Here is a 16650-nt window from a genome sequence, read left to right on the forward strand (position 1 = left end):
AAAACAAAATTATATGCATTAAATCTGAACGTGTGAATGTATATTTTTGGGGAAAAAAAACTTCAACTACACTAGTTATAATTGGGGTAACTGATTAGTGATGTAAACGAACTGTATCGACTCAAAAATTAAAAAAAAAAATCAAAGGAATATTAAGAAAAATTTTTAGGACACATTTAAAGAATAAAAATTTAAGTACTTTTTTGCTTCATTTTGGTTGGAATCAAGGCTCAAATTTATTTGAGTTCAAATCAACATATTTGAACATGTTTGCAAACTACTAAAATAAATAAATGCTCAAAATATATTTATTTCATATATAATTATATTATCTTTTACTATATGTAACACAGGAACACACTCTCTGACCTCTGTACTAACTATATACTAACTATATAGAGTCATGGTGTAATTTTGTATTTGTTTAAAACACATTTCATCTTGTCAAACTAACTATATGATCCTACTGAATTATAATAGAATTTTTTATATTTTATTTTTCTCTTGTACTATTTCAAATTTAAAAATTAATAACTTTCATTTTAATTTTTTTTAAAAAAAAATTCATTCTTTATTTTTCTTTTACCGAACACATTACACATCGTCTGTGCCACGATCAACGAATATATTAATAATAAAATCATTTGGGCTCCTATTTGGTTCGAAAAAATGTTTGAACGTGTTTAGAGTTGTGCTTGAATTCGAAGATTTCAAATATAAATCAAATATTTTTCGGACGTGATCTGTTTTCACTGCTAGATCACAGCCTTAATTGATAGTATATATGCATTCGGTTAATTAACAGCGCTCTTATCAATGATCATCTTGTTATTTGGTGATTTTGTCATCAAATGACAATAAGCAAAAAAGGTTGTGCATCATAAAAAGCTTAAGCAAACCAAAAAACTTAGAGATTGATATAGTTAATTTGCATTATAATTAGTTCTATCTCCTTCATTACATAAAACCAATCTAAGAAATCTTCTCATATTCTGTTAACTGCGAAAAATGACAGCATTCCATGTCATGTTGATTGCCTTCTCGGCCACCTCAAACACGCAAACATCGCCTACTTTAAGCTCATTGTCATCGACGAATTTTGGCCATCCAGTAGTGAGTAAACCTCTCAAATAATTGCTATAAACACATCTGATCAGCCATGTCTTCCCTTCGGAAACACTGAGGATCAAGCTATTCACTTTACGAGACAATACTTCTCTGGCAAAGGGTTTGGGTATATTCTGCAAAGGACGTAAATTAAAATCTGTTAAGATTATGTAGTAGTACTTAAGCCTAGCTGACTAAACCTCAAAACCACTTAATAAATGTGAAACAAGAAAAGAAAATCAAGGTTTAATGAAGAGTAACTATTATATATAATAATAGCTAGCAGTAACTTGGAAGTTATCTTTAATTTGATGACTAGTTACCAAAGCCCGATATTTAGAGTCCACATAAGATGGTTGCATCACAACTATGGAAAACGGCTTTGTGGTTGGGTTCTCAGACATGAAAGCTAGTGCTCTTGTGTAGGCTTCGGATCTGTCGTTGACATCCCTTTTTATGTCCAAGCATTTGGACCTAACAGTACTATTTGTATGTTGCATCCTCGAAGGACGTATAATTACTTCTTCAACAGTTTTGTCATCATGAGCATCATCTCCATCTTTGCCTGTAAGAATTTCTTTCAAGAAAACAACAGAGTCATCGGAGTCTGATTCAATTCCCTCGGCTTCATCAGCCGCCTGATTCAAACCTCTGTGGATGGAATGATCATAATGAATATAATTTATCTCTGTCGCAGTGGTGTCGAATATGTGAACCTCAAACTGAGAATTCCCGATATATTCGAAAAACAAGAAGTGTCCGACATTGATAGAATAGTACTCTTCAAATTGCTGCCATCCTCGGTGTAGCCAAGTTTCCCCGTCGGAGCGAATCAACTCTACCTTCCATACTAGACCACTGGGAACCTTGACAGAGACACGGCCTGCCAGATTATGCCCGTGTCGTCTAATAAATTCAATCGGGAGTCTCTGCCAACAAATCTCAAGCATAGTTCAGCACATAATAGCTAGAAATGATCCATTGAACTCCAACTACATTATTATATCGACTCTCCACCAAGCTTGCCAAGTTCAAAAGAATATCAGATATTACACAGATCTAGACATCGAGAACTAAAAAAACAAAAAAGAACATTTGCACACCTACAAAAAGACATGAAACTTACAAGTCTGTGTGTTCCAGGGTCGGATATGATCTTAAAAAATCTTGGAACATTTGAACCTGCAGACCCATCTCCATATCCGAGGCTACGATTCATTCCTTTGGTTTGGGAGATAGAAATGCGAACGGGTAAGATATTACTGATCGTTTGGACTGAACTCGTTGCGGTCTCTGCCGAATCACCGATGGAGTTGCCTCAACGATGAATTTGGTTGGGCAGTAATTGTGCAACACAATAAATGGAATGCAAGCTGTAACGACAGTGGCTTTTCAACTCCTCTTCCCCATCTAAAAGGCTGTAAATTTAGACCTCCCAGTGGTTTAGTTCAACCTATATTACGATATGTAATAGCTCATTGTTTGTCATGTCAACTATATAATATTTATACATATGTGTTGAAATATAGACCCTTAACTTGCGTGTAGTTATTATTATTATTATTAGATTATTATTAATTCTTAACAAAATTAAATTTGGACATAACTCAATATCCAACCTCAAAATCTAATTCAAAAGGGAGAGTTATTCAAACTTATATATTAAACTTTCAATATATTTATTCAATCGTTATGGGACACAATTAACACATCAACATTAATATTAATTAGTGATATGATGCGCGTGTTGCGTTTATAATATAAATCATGAATCTTTTAAAATACTAATGATCGAAGTACACGTGATGGATGTACAACATAATATATATATATATATATATATATATATGTGTGTGTGTGTGTGTGTGAACAGTTCATTTGAATTTTTAATTGGAAATGGCAATGGATTTAGATGGTAAGGAGACTATAATTTTGATTTCAACATTTGTGCCCTTATTCATCTAACCATAGTTTTTGTGTTAATTAACTACTATAAAATATTACCCTCATATTTATTTTCCATATATATGATAAAATTCGGGTCTACCCTAAAAATTTCAATTTGCATTTTTTTATATGCCAACAGATAAAATTTTATTACATTAAAAATTCACTCATACTTTTTTACATATAAAAAAATGAAAGTTATAATTTAATATTAAAAATGTTATCCTTGGTTTTAGTCGGGATATACAAAATATTGATTAATTTTTATTATTAAATACATAAAAAAATATTGAGACAAAAAATATTGAAACTATCTATTAGGTACTAAAACGTGTTTAGAGGAGGTAAAAAAATATTTTTAAAAATATTTTGAGCTACAATAGTTCGTTTTTAAAATATTCAAAAAATTTAAAAGGTTGCATGTTGTTATTATTTTTCATGTTTTTTTTTGTTATTATTATTATTATTATTATTATTATTATAGTATTAAAACTAGTTAATGTTGCACACGCGGTGTGTATAATACATTATATAAATTATAATATATATAACTCGTGAATATTTTAAAATAAAGTACTTACATTCGAGACACAAGTGATATATGTACATATTATGAATAAAATATACTTAAATAAAAAAATTGAGGAAGATAAACATAAAAATCCGTATAATGTCGAAAAAACAGATAAAATGTTCATTTAAATTTTTAATTGGATATGACAATGGATTCTATTAGATAGTAGAGAGAGTATAATTATAGTGACCCGTATTCGTAATTAAAGATTAATGAGTAATTAATCGTGTGATCATGTTTTGACTTATTAATACATAATTAAGAGAATTTCAGATGGATTAACGGACTTCGAAAATGGACTCAAAAGGATCGAAAATGGCCCGAAGGGTGACCAAGAACGGAAGCTCCGTTGTGACAATCGGAAGCTCCGATGTGTAACGGCAGCTCCGGTAATATTAGGTCAGCGATGACGTAAGGAACAACGGAAGCTCCGATCGAGACCGGAGGTTCCGATTTCCTCTATCCGCAGCCAGCCAACGAGGGAACGACGCGTGGAAGATAAGGGCTGTCGGAAGCTCCAATGCTGCAACAGAGGTTTCGATCGTGTTCTATAAATATGGGGTTCGAGCTCCTCATTTCTTACCAATTCTAAATCCTCTCCTTCGCCTGCGTGGCTCTATTTTAGGGCTTTGGGTACTCTTATTTTAGAGTTGGAGTGTGAAATATATTTTAGCCTAGTCAGAAAGTGTTTGACATAGTATCGGAGCAGTGCTCGTGTAGCAGGGCCGTGCTCGAGGCTATGGAGCTGCAGCAGGGGTGTGCCCCTAGTTGCGGAATAGTCGCCATCAGTGGGCTGACGACGAACGCATGTATATCTATGATCTCTTTAAATTATTTAGGAGTATGCAATAGCTTAGTTAAGGCTTTTAGAGCTCAATAAATGATGCATGAGTAATTTGCATTGTAGAGTTGATGATAGGCTTGGAACCTAGAGTGGGACTGCTGGGAACTGCCTGTAGTAAGGTACGTAAGTACTGACTGAGATGGCCAGCGTGATATATGATATATGTGTTGCATGAGCATGTGCTATGTGTTTTTACATGTTTTACGGCTTTAGCACATGCATGTTTTTACAGTAGACTGCATCTGGTATGATGTGAGTCATGAAAATTTTCATCAGTGAGGCGTTACTTCCAATGGATTCGTGTCTGGGGACGCTCAGCCCCTGGTTTTGCTATCGCTAGATGCGACCATGACGGTGGAGTAGACGCTATAGTTGATAGGTGAATATAGCAGTGGCACCGCGGACTTGCTATCTGACATTGCCATGTATATTCATGGCGCCTCTGAGTACTGTTTTACCCGCGTTTTAAATACACTTATGTGTTGCATATATTTTATATATCATTGCTTTCGTATTGAGCTTAGAGCTCACGTCCAGTATTTTCTGTATGTCTGGACACCCCATTCGACGGGGCAGGCATAGGTGCAAGTTTGAGCACCAGGAGCTTGGAGTAGCCAGCGACCAGTAAAGACAGCAGGATTAGTTGTAGGTCTTTACCCTTAGGATTATTTGTAATTTGATTGGGTTGTATATTGCCTTATTTAACCGGTTGTATTCTGCCGGTCTGCTTATATTTAAGTCTTTCGCAGCGATTTATTTTAAATGCATGCTTAAATATGCTCTAACTCTAATTAGGTAGTGGATCCGGGTTAGGTCGCTACAATAACTTTGATTTGGACATATATTTTTTTTTCTCGAAGCCACCTGTTGTGGCGGGAGGTTAGGCGGACCTCTACCCGTTTATTCCAAAATAAAAAAAGAAAATACAAGAAAGGGGGAATATAGGCCAACACCTCTCAAGAAACCAAATACAAGCTACAAAATTTTCGAAAAAACTCTAATATAAGGAATATCAAATCTATCTAATCTGCAAATACTCCTCAGTCTGCCTTGAATCTGATCCGGGAGAATGATGGCCGAACCAAGTTGAATTCCCAAGTTGGCTAACTCATCAGCAGCAGCAGCATTTGCCTCCCTGTAAACATATGATTCACAATCTGGTGATTATGCAAAATGTCCTGAATTTGAGTCAGCAGTGGACAAAGATCCCAGCTCGTGATATCTGCATTAATAATGTTTAAGGCAACCATGGAATGGGAAAAGTTCTTCTCCACACAAATGTTGAGCCCTCGAAAAATAGCATATAACTCCGCTCTAGTGTTGGTCCCAGTACCAATATTCTCATGAAAATCCAAGATCGACGTACCCATATGGTCTCGAATGATACCCCCAACAGCCGAAGCTCCATCCTCTTTTGAGCTTCCATTCGTGTAAAGTTTAAATTCCCCAACAGCAGGTGGAAGCCAATGCACCACCAGCTTAATGGAAGAAGTCCGAATATAAAAATAGTTAATCCCAAATAAATTATACAAATACTCCGAATGTTTCCAGTGTTGAGCTTTAAGAACTCCAGCCTGAGAAAATTCTACCAAATATCCGTTCAAGAACCTAATGACACGGGCTGCAGACACTGAAACACCACGATGTCTGAAGTCGTTTCTAGCCTTAACAAAAACCATAGGATGAGGAAAGGCATAACTTCACGAATATGTCCCTTCTTACGCCAATGAACATTTTGCGGCACTTATATTCCAAAGATGTTTGAGTAATAAGCCCAGACCGCAGCAACCACTCAACCACTATACCAGAGAAAAAATAGGTGATCAAAAGATTCATGTCTTCTGCAGCAATGATAGAAAGAAGCAAGGGCCAGACTCCTCAACTGTAGTACATCATCCACAATCAGTCGACGATAATACCAACGCCATGAGGCCCTCAAGAGTTTGGACCAGCTTCCATAAAACCACGCCACAATAGTTTTTTTCAAATGCACCAACTCCCAAGCAGACTTAGAAGAAAACACACCATTAGGAGAGTATTTCCAAATAGCTCTATCGATGGCAATAGGGTGAATGGAAACCTTCAAAATGTTAATCACAATTTCTAGGCTGACCACTAGCAATAGGCGATCAACATTCCAACTCCCATCATAAATGAACTAACTTACGGGTCGATTGGGCAGCCCCTGGACCGTGTTGGAATGAGCTAGAGGCTCTTCAGGAAGCCAAAAACAAACAAAAAACTCTTATCACCATAACCGATCAGCCAACCAATACCACTTTCTGCTCTATCTCAAACTTTTAACATTCTTCTCCATGTAGGGGAAACAACCTGCTTCAACTGAACCACATCAGGAAAGACTGGTTTCCAATATCGCAACTTAAGATACCTACTCCATATAGAGTCTCCTGTCCGAAAACAATGCCACGGTTTGATAGAAAATGTCGTTACAGAATCTTTAAGCCTTCTGATACCAAGCCCCCCTTCCACCACTGGCAAACATACTTTCTCCCAAGCAATCCAATGTGTCTTAGAAGCTCCTTGTTTTGAACCCCACCCGCACATAAAATTTCAAACTGATGGAGAACCGTTCCCGGAGGTTGAAGAATGTGAAATAAGTAGATCGGTAAAGAACACAGGACACTTTTAATTAGAATAAGGCGACTCCCGAAAGAAAGAGCAGTCGAATCCCAACCTTGGAGTTTCTTGTTGGAATTGGAAATAATATTTTGGAAATAAGAGATTTTTTTAGGACCGATGAACAAGGAGTTCCTAAGTAACAAATAAGAAGAGTCCCTTCTCCAAATACCGTGATAAAAAAATATCTCCCCTTCACCACCGCACTGCAAGAGTTTTAAGTAATAATAACATTTTTTGCATTACTTATGAGCTAACCGGAACATTCCCATAATGAAAAATGAATTTCCATAAAAGTTGTACGCTCCAAATAGTACCATATGAAAATGCCATGATATCATCAGCATATGTCAAATGAGAAATCCCAAAATATCGGCCAGCGTGGTATTTCAAAAGCGGATACCTGTCAAAAAGATTGTCCAACCCACTGGATAAATATTCAGCAGCAATCACAAATAGTAAAGGTGAGAGACGATCCCCTTGATGGAGACCTCTATGAGATGAAAAAAACCAGCAAGATATCTGTTAATACTCACTGAAAACCATAAATTATTCACAAACCGCATAATCAATTGCAGACATCATTCGAGAAACCAAACACATGCAGCATATCGAAAAGAAAGTCCAACCTAATTCTGTCATAAGATTTTTCCATATCCAGCCTAAGAATAATATTGCCACCCCTGACTTGATAATTAATATGGTTAACCAATTCCTGAGCCATAAGAATGTTGTCAGATATATATGCCTTCTTGATACAAAACCACTTTGTGACGGGAGATAATCTTAGTAAGAATTTTCTTCAAAGGAAATGTCAATAACTTGGTAATGATTTTATTGGTCACATTGCATAAACTAGTGGGCCTAAAGTCTGCCCATATCTGCGCATCCTCACCCTTGGGAAAAAGAGTAATCGTCATACCAGAGAAACTCCGTGGCATCTGCGCACCCTCCATAAATTCCTGAATCCCTGCCATAAAATTAGATTTAATAATATCCCAACAATACTTAAAGAACCCTGCAGAATAGCCATCCGGGCCAGCAGAGCTGTCCGCATGCAAGGATTTGACACACTCAAGAACCTCTGACTCAGAAACCGCAGACATCAGATGAATATTATCTACCTCATGCACCAAAGATGGGATATGCGAAAAATCAGCCCTGTTGAGCGCCGTTTATTCCCCAGTAAGTAAAGATTCGAAGAATCTAGCCCTAGATTCTCGAATTTCCATAGGTTATCCAATGGCTCACCGTCCTCCCATATACGATAGATTTGGTTAGCAACTCTCCTTCTATTCGCCATGTTATAGAATAATTTAGTATTCCGTTCACCTTCCGCAACCCACCTACACGATGCTTTCTGTTTCCAGAATGCTTCTTCCATCGATATAACAAGAGATAAATTTGCATGAGCAAAAGATAGGGCTGATCTGTTAGAAGCCGAAGGATCTCTATCAAACAATTCCTCTGCCTGAGTTGCTAAGTTGTCAAAATTATGGACTTTATCCAACACATTACCAAATACATCTTTATTCCACCACTTTAGATGATTTTTAAGACGTTTCAATTTGGCCACCAACCGAGCCAAACCCCGTTCAGAACATGGGTTGTTACAGTTTATTCTAACAGTCTGTAAGAAATCTAGCTGTAAGAGCCACGTATTCTAAAATCTGAAATATGGTTTCAGTTTAGGGAGAAACGGAGCAGAAATATGAAGTGTGCAGTGAACAGAGGGACCTCTATGAATATGCTCAACCTTGAAAGAATTAAAATACTCTGAACATCCAGAATAAATGAGAACTTATCAAGTATTTTCCAGATCCGCAAATTAGTCCAAGTAAAGAGGGATCCAACAAACCTTGCATCCGTTAAACCAGCAGACACAATAAATTCAGAGAAGTCATGCATACCCGCTGGCCTACTAACCGATCCCATAGAATGACCCAAATGATCAGTAATAACATTAAAGTCACCCCAACATTCCATGGGCAACTATCCTCCGGTCTACAGTTCAACAAACCTTCCCATAAAGAGAGTCTAGCATTCCTGTCACACTTTGCAAAAACAATCGAGAGGTAGATATCAACAGGAAACAACCGAGACGACATTTTCAAATGCAGGAATTGCTCATGATCGAACAGAATATTTACACAAACCTCAGTGTCATTAAAAACCCAAATTTTGTTGCTAGAATTCGCTATCATATCCAAAAACCCAAATAATCGAGACATCATCAACTTATCCAACTGCCTCATTGTTTCCAAGATAGCCATGCACATAAATTTATTAATATATTTAAGTAGCTTTAGTCTCCTCTGATCAGATTTATTACCAATCCCTCTAATATTCCAAATAAGACAATTCATTGAGAAATATCAAACAAGACAATATCATGGGATTTAACATTACCTCAGTTCCCCAAAGTAGGAACCGACTTTGTTATTTTAGGTGGTCTTCCACGGCCTCTCTTATGCGAAGCCTCAGCACTAGAAGCATAGGCATATGGATTAACTAATTAATTTCCAGAGATTGTATCACTGCCGCATCCTTAATGCAATCCTCCAAGTTATCTCCAACCATACCAAAACTCCACCTTTCATATCCAAATCCTCAATACCGTCCAGTTTTCCATGTTCCACATGTGCTTCTTCCAGCCACATGGAAAGGAACCAAATCTAGATTTTTCGCAATCCCAAGCTCAGCAATGAACTCCACAGCTCGAGAATCTGGGCTAGACTACTCTACAACAATATCTCCTGCAATCTCCGATCCAGCAGCCCCAATTTCCACCTCTTCCTTTGATAAGTTGACACTTCCCTCAGGTTGTAAATTCGAAACAATCCTAGTAGGGCCCTTAAGATTCTGCATAACAACACCAGTAGAACCAATGTTGAGATCAAAATCATTTCCAACAAAATATTATTGAATAAAACATAATTTTATTCAATACTTAATGGAATCAGTCAATTCTGATGTCATTTCGAAGGCAAGATAAAGTTCTATCCCAGAATTTAAATGAATAGACAATATGAACACAAAACTACATTGAATTGCATCTCTAAACCAGTTTTGATAAAACTAATTAATGTATCTCATTCATTTCATAATGAAAGCAACTTATTTTAAAGCTAAATTAAAGATAACTTACAAAAAAACAATTTATCTTCCGACTGAAAGTTCAATTATTTCACCAATTATGCCCAATTACAACAACCAAAATCACGAACTAGGGAATAATTCTTCGTTCCGTCATTTTCTGATTTTTTGTTACTGGACCGATTTTAGTAAAACTCATGTATCGTATTCATTGATGTATGAAATTGAGTGATTCCAAAGGAAAACTGAAGCCAAAACAATGCTTTACAGGTTTACTTCACACCATAACTTCAGAATCCAAACACACAAATAGAAGCTACTCGAAAAACATAAAGAAAATTGTTCTTAGATCACTCATAAACCGCACGAGCGCATACATATATCCGAACAGAGCAGTGTTTTTGAAAAAATCATAACTCATTCAATATTACTTAAAAACGAGTACGATCTATTGGAAATGAAATATAACACAAATTTCAACAACTCATTATCATAACATTTTTATAAATAAATTAATCTAACGGGTCTAAAATAATCTGCAAACTACTACTCATTTTCATGCACTCTACAACCATACAAATTTGACATATTTTGGTATTTTCAGCATAACTTCTTCAATACTTAATGAAATCAAGCCATTTTGGTGTCATTTCGAAGGCAAGACGAAGTTATATAATTTTATTTGAACATAAAATCGAGATTCCAAATCGAATAATCCCAGAATTTAAATGAACAGACAATATGAACACAAAACTACACTGAATTGAGTGATTCCAAAGGAAAGTCGAATACAACACAATGCTCTACAAATTTACTTTACACTGTGGATACCCCGTGAGTTTCAACAGCCTATCACTATGCAGCGTGCGATGCGCGCTACGGATAATTAATTTGCACGCTGCGAAAACTCAATTTTGTTGTAGTTAATGGAAGCTACTATAAAAACAGAAGATAAATTTGTTGTCTCGAACAAATTAAAAACAAATATGATTGTTCATATTCCTTTCAAATGCCACAAATTTGTTTCTAAATCTTAAATTTGAAATCAGTAATGAAACTCATAACACAGACTCTTGCGCAGATTCAAGTTTTAAAAACGAAAAAACGATTCTTACACATAGAATGGGAAAGCCTTAGACCAGCCCTAGATTGATCGATATGCACTTGGAAAGGGGAAGCCCTACCACGAAATCCCAAGATCAATTATTTGCGGTTCCTTGATTAATGATAAGCACTTTTGAATTCAGAATCCCTATGTACGACCAATTTTGCAGATCGGTCGATTATATGCGCACTTGGAAAGAACGAGGGAGAGAATTTGGAGTATAATCGATTAAAAAAATTCAAGAGATGTAGAGTTTTTAATGAGACGTATTGTTACTTCATTTATTTTTCAATCTATTACTTCATCAATTAATGATTGTCGAAGTAAAATATCACTTAAAAACTTCAGTGAAGCTGTTAAATATAGATCACTTGATATATGCAAGAATTATAAACAAGAGGAATGAGATATGGTCTGATGTTTACGCTGGAAAGAAGTCAACAAGTCCAAGTGGCTATTGGACTCTTATTAATTGGATCAAGAACCGGCCCAAGCATATTAGAGAGATAGGCCCACTTAGTTTGTTGTATCTTTACATCTGTAAACATGGATAAATAAGAAAGGATATATACGATCCAGGTGTGAGAATGCTTGTATCTTCTTCTTTGGAAAAACTCTCTGTAATTCCTTCTTGCTTAATTCTAATAAACTTGTTCGGAGTTCTGGGAGTGGACGTAGGCAATCTATTGCCGAACCACTATAAAGAAGCTGTGTTCTTATTCTTGATGATTGCTTCTATTTTGTTTCGATCTTCGTTTGCGTGATTCGTCTCTAAAATAATTGAGATATTCTTGAATACGATTGAAATCGAATTATCTTAACAAACTGGTATCAGAGCCTGGTTCGATCCTGGGAATCGAAGAAATCAAGAATGGGGATCACAAAAGTAGAGATTGAAAGATTCGACGGGAAGACAGATTTTTCAATCTGGAGAAAGAGGATGAGAGCCATTTTGGTGCAAATGAAAGTGGCTAAAGCTCTTGAAGGAGAAGGGAAGTTATCATCAACGCTAACCGCTGAACAGAAGTCGGAAATGCTTGAACAAGCGTACAGTACAATAATCTTGCATTTGAGCGATCGGGTTTTGAGGGAAACCGATAAAGAAACGACAGCTGCTGGCGTATGGCTAAAATTGGAACAATTGTACATGACTAACACTCTGTACAATCGAGTTCATCTGAAGGGGAAATTATTTGGGTTTAAAATGTCAGAAGATAAATCTATTGAAGAAAACTTGGATGAGTTTAATAAGATTATTATTGGTCTCGAGAACCTCAGTATTGAAATTGAGGACGAAGATAAAGCAATTTTGATCTTGAACTCTCTGCCGAAATCATATACAATCTTTGTGGATACAATCAAGTTTTCAAAGGAAACCTTGACGCTTGATGAAGTTCTAACAGCACTTAAATCCAAAGAATCCCAAGAGATGACAATTGTAGAAGAAACCAATGGACAAGGGCTCATGGCAAGGGGCAGACCTGAAAAAAAATATTTCAGTGACAAAAGGAGAGGAAGAAGTAGATCAAAATCAAGGTCAAGATTCAAGTGTTTTATCTGTCACAAAGAAGGACACTTCAAACGGGACTGTCCTGATAGAAGAAAAAAGGATAAACAGAAAGAAAATCAGTCATTAGAGCAGGCCATGATCACTGATGGATATGATAGTTCTGAGGTACTTGCTGTGTCAACAAGTCATGGTGGGGATGAATGGATTCTAGATTCGGGTTGCACTTATCATATGACTCCCAACAGAGATTGGTTTGAAACCTTCAAAGATTATGATGGAGGAAAAGTCATCATGGGAAATGATGCAGAGTGTCATGTTAAGGGAATCGGTACAATAAGACTAAAATTGAATGATGGAACTACCAAAGTTATTTCTGAAGTGAGATATGTCCCAGGTCTTAAAAGGAATCTGATTTCACTTGGGACACTTGATAATAAAGGATACACATATAAGGCAGAAGCTGGAGTTCTTAAAGTGCAATCTGGATCATTAGTGGTAATGAAAGGCCTAAAAAGGAATGGCTTATATGTTCTGCAAGGCAACACTAATCTTCCAACTTCAAGTCTAATTTCAGAACTAGATTCAGATATGACTAGAATATGGCACTTAAGACTAGGACATATTAGCCAGCGAGGTATTGATGAATTGAAGAAACAAGGTGCCTTTGGTAAAGATCATGTACATACAATGGAATTTTGTGAGCACTGTCTGATAGGAAAACAAAAATGAGTAAAATTCAGTAGTGGTAAACACAGTACGAAAGGGACTTTGGATTACATTCATTCTGATATTTGGGGACCAGCAAAGGTTAGGACTCTAGGTGGAGCAGCTTACTTCATAACATTCATAGACGACTATTCACGGAAGGTATGGGTATATATGTTAAAGCATAAAAGTGAGGCATTTAAAACATTCAAGCAGTGGAAAGCCTTGGTTGAAAATCAGACGGATAAAAGAATTAAAAGGCTTAGAACTGACAATGGCCTGGAATATTTAGACAAAGACTTTACAGAATATTGTAAAGATCAAGGAATAGCCAGGCATAAAACAGTGCGATATACCCCGCAACAAAACGGTGTTGCGGAGAGAATGAATAGGACCATCTTAGAAAGAGTAAGATGCATGTTAAACTTTGCAAACCTGGATAAACATTTCTGGGGGGAGGCTGTATCCACAGCTGTGCACATCATAAATAGATCACCTTCAACTCCTTTAGATTTTAAAACTCCAGAGGAAGTTTGGTCTGGAAGAAAGGCAGATTACTCAAACTTAAAAATCTTTGGATGTCCAGCATATGTACATTTCAATGAGGGAAAGTTAGAACCAAGATCTAAGAAATGTACATTTCTGGGGTATTCGGATGGAGTGAAAGGATATAGATGTTGGCTTAAAGATGGGAACAAATCCAAACTTATCTGCAGCAGAGATGTGGTGTTCAATGAGCTTGAAATGGTAAAACCCAATTCTGAACAGAAAGTTGTAAGTGAACAAGTTCAGCAGATCCCAGAAACATCTAGTATTAAACAACCTCATTTGATAACAGAACTAAAACATGAAATAAGTTCTGGTGATGATCAAACTACAGTAAAGGAAACAGAATTTGAGGAAGAAGAGGATCTGAGTCAATATCAGCTAGCAAGAGATAGGGTAAGAAGGGAAATTAAGCCTCCAAACAGACTAGGATATGCTGATGTTATCTCTTATGCACTGACAGTAGCTGAAGGATCTGGTGATGAACCAAAGAACTTCAGGATGGCTATGAGCAGTGGTACAAATCATTTATGGAAACAAGCCATGGATGAAGAAATGAAATCTCTACATAAGAATAAAACATGGATCCTTGTTCCTAAACCAGAAAAACAGAGAATTATTGGATGTAAGTGGGTATACAAAGTAAAGGAAGGGATTTCTGGTGTCGATAAACAGAAGTATAAAGCCCGTCTTGTAGCGAAAGGATATTCACAAAGAGAAGGGATTGATTTCAATGAAATTTTTTCACCGGTTGTTAAGCAAATATCTATAAGAATTTTACTATCATTGGTAACCAGATACGATCTTGAATTAGAGCAAATGGACGTGAAGACGGCCTTCTTACATGGACAGCTGGATGAAACCATTTACATGTCTCAACCAGAGGGATATGTGAAGAGTGGAGATGAAAACAAAGTTTGCCTCCTGACCAAATCACTTTATGGATTGAAACAATCACCAAGACAATGGTATATGAGGTTTGATGACTTTGTAACCAAGAATGGATATCTAAGAAGCAAATATGATAGTTGTTTCTACTACAAAAGAGAAGGACATGACAACATCTTGTACTTGATACTCTATGTGGATGATATGCTTATAGCAAGCAACAAGATAGATGAAATAAACAAGTTAAAGGGGTTGTTGGCAAAGGAATTTGAAATGAAAGAAATGGGACAAGCTTCAAGAATCCTTGGCATGGACATATACAGAAACAGAACAAATGGGCAGTTACATGTGTCACAACAAGCATATGTTAGAAAGGTTCTGGAAAGATTCAATATGGAAGGTGCCAAGCATGTGATAACTCCCATTGGAGCACATTTCAAATTATCTTCTGATCAAAGTCCTAAAACAGAACAAGAAGCAAAGGAAATGGCTAAAACACCTTACTCAAGTGCTACTGGTAGTATAATGTACGGGATGATCTGCACTAGATCTGATATAGCTTGCGTCCAGCTTAGTAAGTAGATTTATGACAAATCCAGGTGTTGAACATTGGCAGGCTGTAAAGTGGGTGTTGAGATACCTCAAAGGAACACAAGGAACTGGTTTGAACTATGATAACAGTTGTAACTTACCAGAACAGATTGTGGGCTTCGTAGACTCAGATTTTGCTGGGGATAGAGACAAGAGGAGATCACAAACAGGGTACGTATTCACTCTATATGGAAACACAATCAGTTGGAAAGCAACACTTCAATCTATAGTAGCACTATCGACAACGGAAGCCGAATATATTGCTGTCACCGAGACCTTCAAAGAAGCTATCTGGATTAAAGGATTAGTTGAGGAACTAGAAGGGAAAACAATGAACACAGTCGTGTTCTGTGACAGTCAAGGAGCTATCCAACTGGTAAAGAATCCAATTCACCATGAGAGAACCAAGCATATAGATGTGAGGCTTCATTTTGTGAGAGACATAGTGTCTCAAGGAAAACTTCAAGTCAAGAAGGTGGCAACCGAGGACAACCCAGCTGATATGCTTACAAAAGTAGTGTCTGGAGAAAAGCTCAAACATTGCTTGTCATTAATTAAAGTGGGGAAACCACCTTGAAGGACATGAGGGACCTGGAACTATGAAGAACAAGGTGCATAGATCAGGTGATCAGGTGGAGATTTGTTAAATATAGATCACTTGATATATGCAAGAATTATAAACAAGAGGAATGAGATATGGTCTGATGTTTACGCTGAAAAGAAGTCAACAAGTCCAAGTGGCTATTGGACTCTTATTAATTGGATCAAGAACCGGCCCAAGCATATTAGAGAGATAGGCCCACTTAGTTTGTTGTATCTTTACATCTGTAAACATGGATAAATAAGAAAGGATATATACGATCCAGGTGTGAGAATGCTTGTATCTTCTTCTTTGGAAAAACTCTCTGTAATTCCTTCTTGCTTAATTCTAATAAACTTGTTCGGAGTTCTGGGAGTGGACGTAGGCAATCTATTGCCGAACCACTATAAAGAAGCTGTGTTCTTATTCTTGATGATTGCTTCTATTTTGTTTCGATCTTCGTTTGCGTGATTCGTCTCTAAAATAATTGAGATATTCTTGAATACGATTGAAATCGAAT

General features: G+C 36.6%; 1 protein-coding gene and 1 long non-coding RNA gene across 3 annotated transcripts; both read right to left on the reverse strand.

Moving 5' to 3' along the window:
• Positions 1 to 920: 920 nt before the first annotated feature.
• LOC140884330 (B3 domain-containing transcription factor VRN1-like) lies at positions 921 to 2496 on the reverse strand. 2 transcript variants are annotated; one of them, XM_073291055.1, is made up of 3 exons: positions 2234 to 2496; positions 1431 to 2036; positions 921 to 1241 (listed from the first exon to the last, which is right to left on the reverse strand). In XM_073291055.1, the coding sequence occupies exons 1-3, from the start codon at positions 2324 to 2326 to the stop codon at positions 996 to 998; spliced, it is 945 nt and encodes a 314-aa protein (XP_073147156.1). In that variant the 5' UTR covers positions 2327 to 2496; the 3' UTR covers positions 921 to 995. The 2 variants fall into 2 exon arrangements, with proteins under 2 accessions (XP_073147156.1, XP_073147157.1); XM_073291056.1 differs by having other exon boundaries at positions 1431 to 2128.
• A 2799-nt stretch (positions 2497 to 5295) lies between these two features.
• LOC140881412 (uncharacterized) lies at positions 5296 to 11563 on the reverse strand. The gene is made up of 3 exons (XR_012149957.1): positions 11321 to 11563; positions 7739 to 9971; positions 5296 to 7512 (listed from the first exon to the last, which is right to left on the reverse strand). It is a non-coding gene; the product is annotated as an uncharacterized lncRNA (long non-coding RNA).
• Between the last annotated feature and the right edge of the window lie 5087 nt (positions 11564 to 16650).

This window comes from Henckelia pumila, chromosome 2 (genome assembly GCF_033568475.1).
Source record: "Henckelia pumila isolate YLH828 chromosome 2, ASM3356847v2, whole genome shotgun sequence".
NCBI lineage: Eukaryota > Viridiplantae > Streptophyta > Magnoliopsida > Lamiales > Gesneriaceae > Henckelia > Henckelia pumila.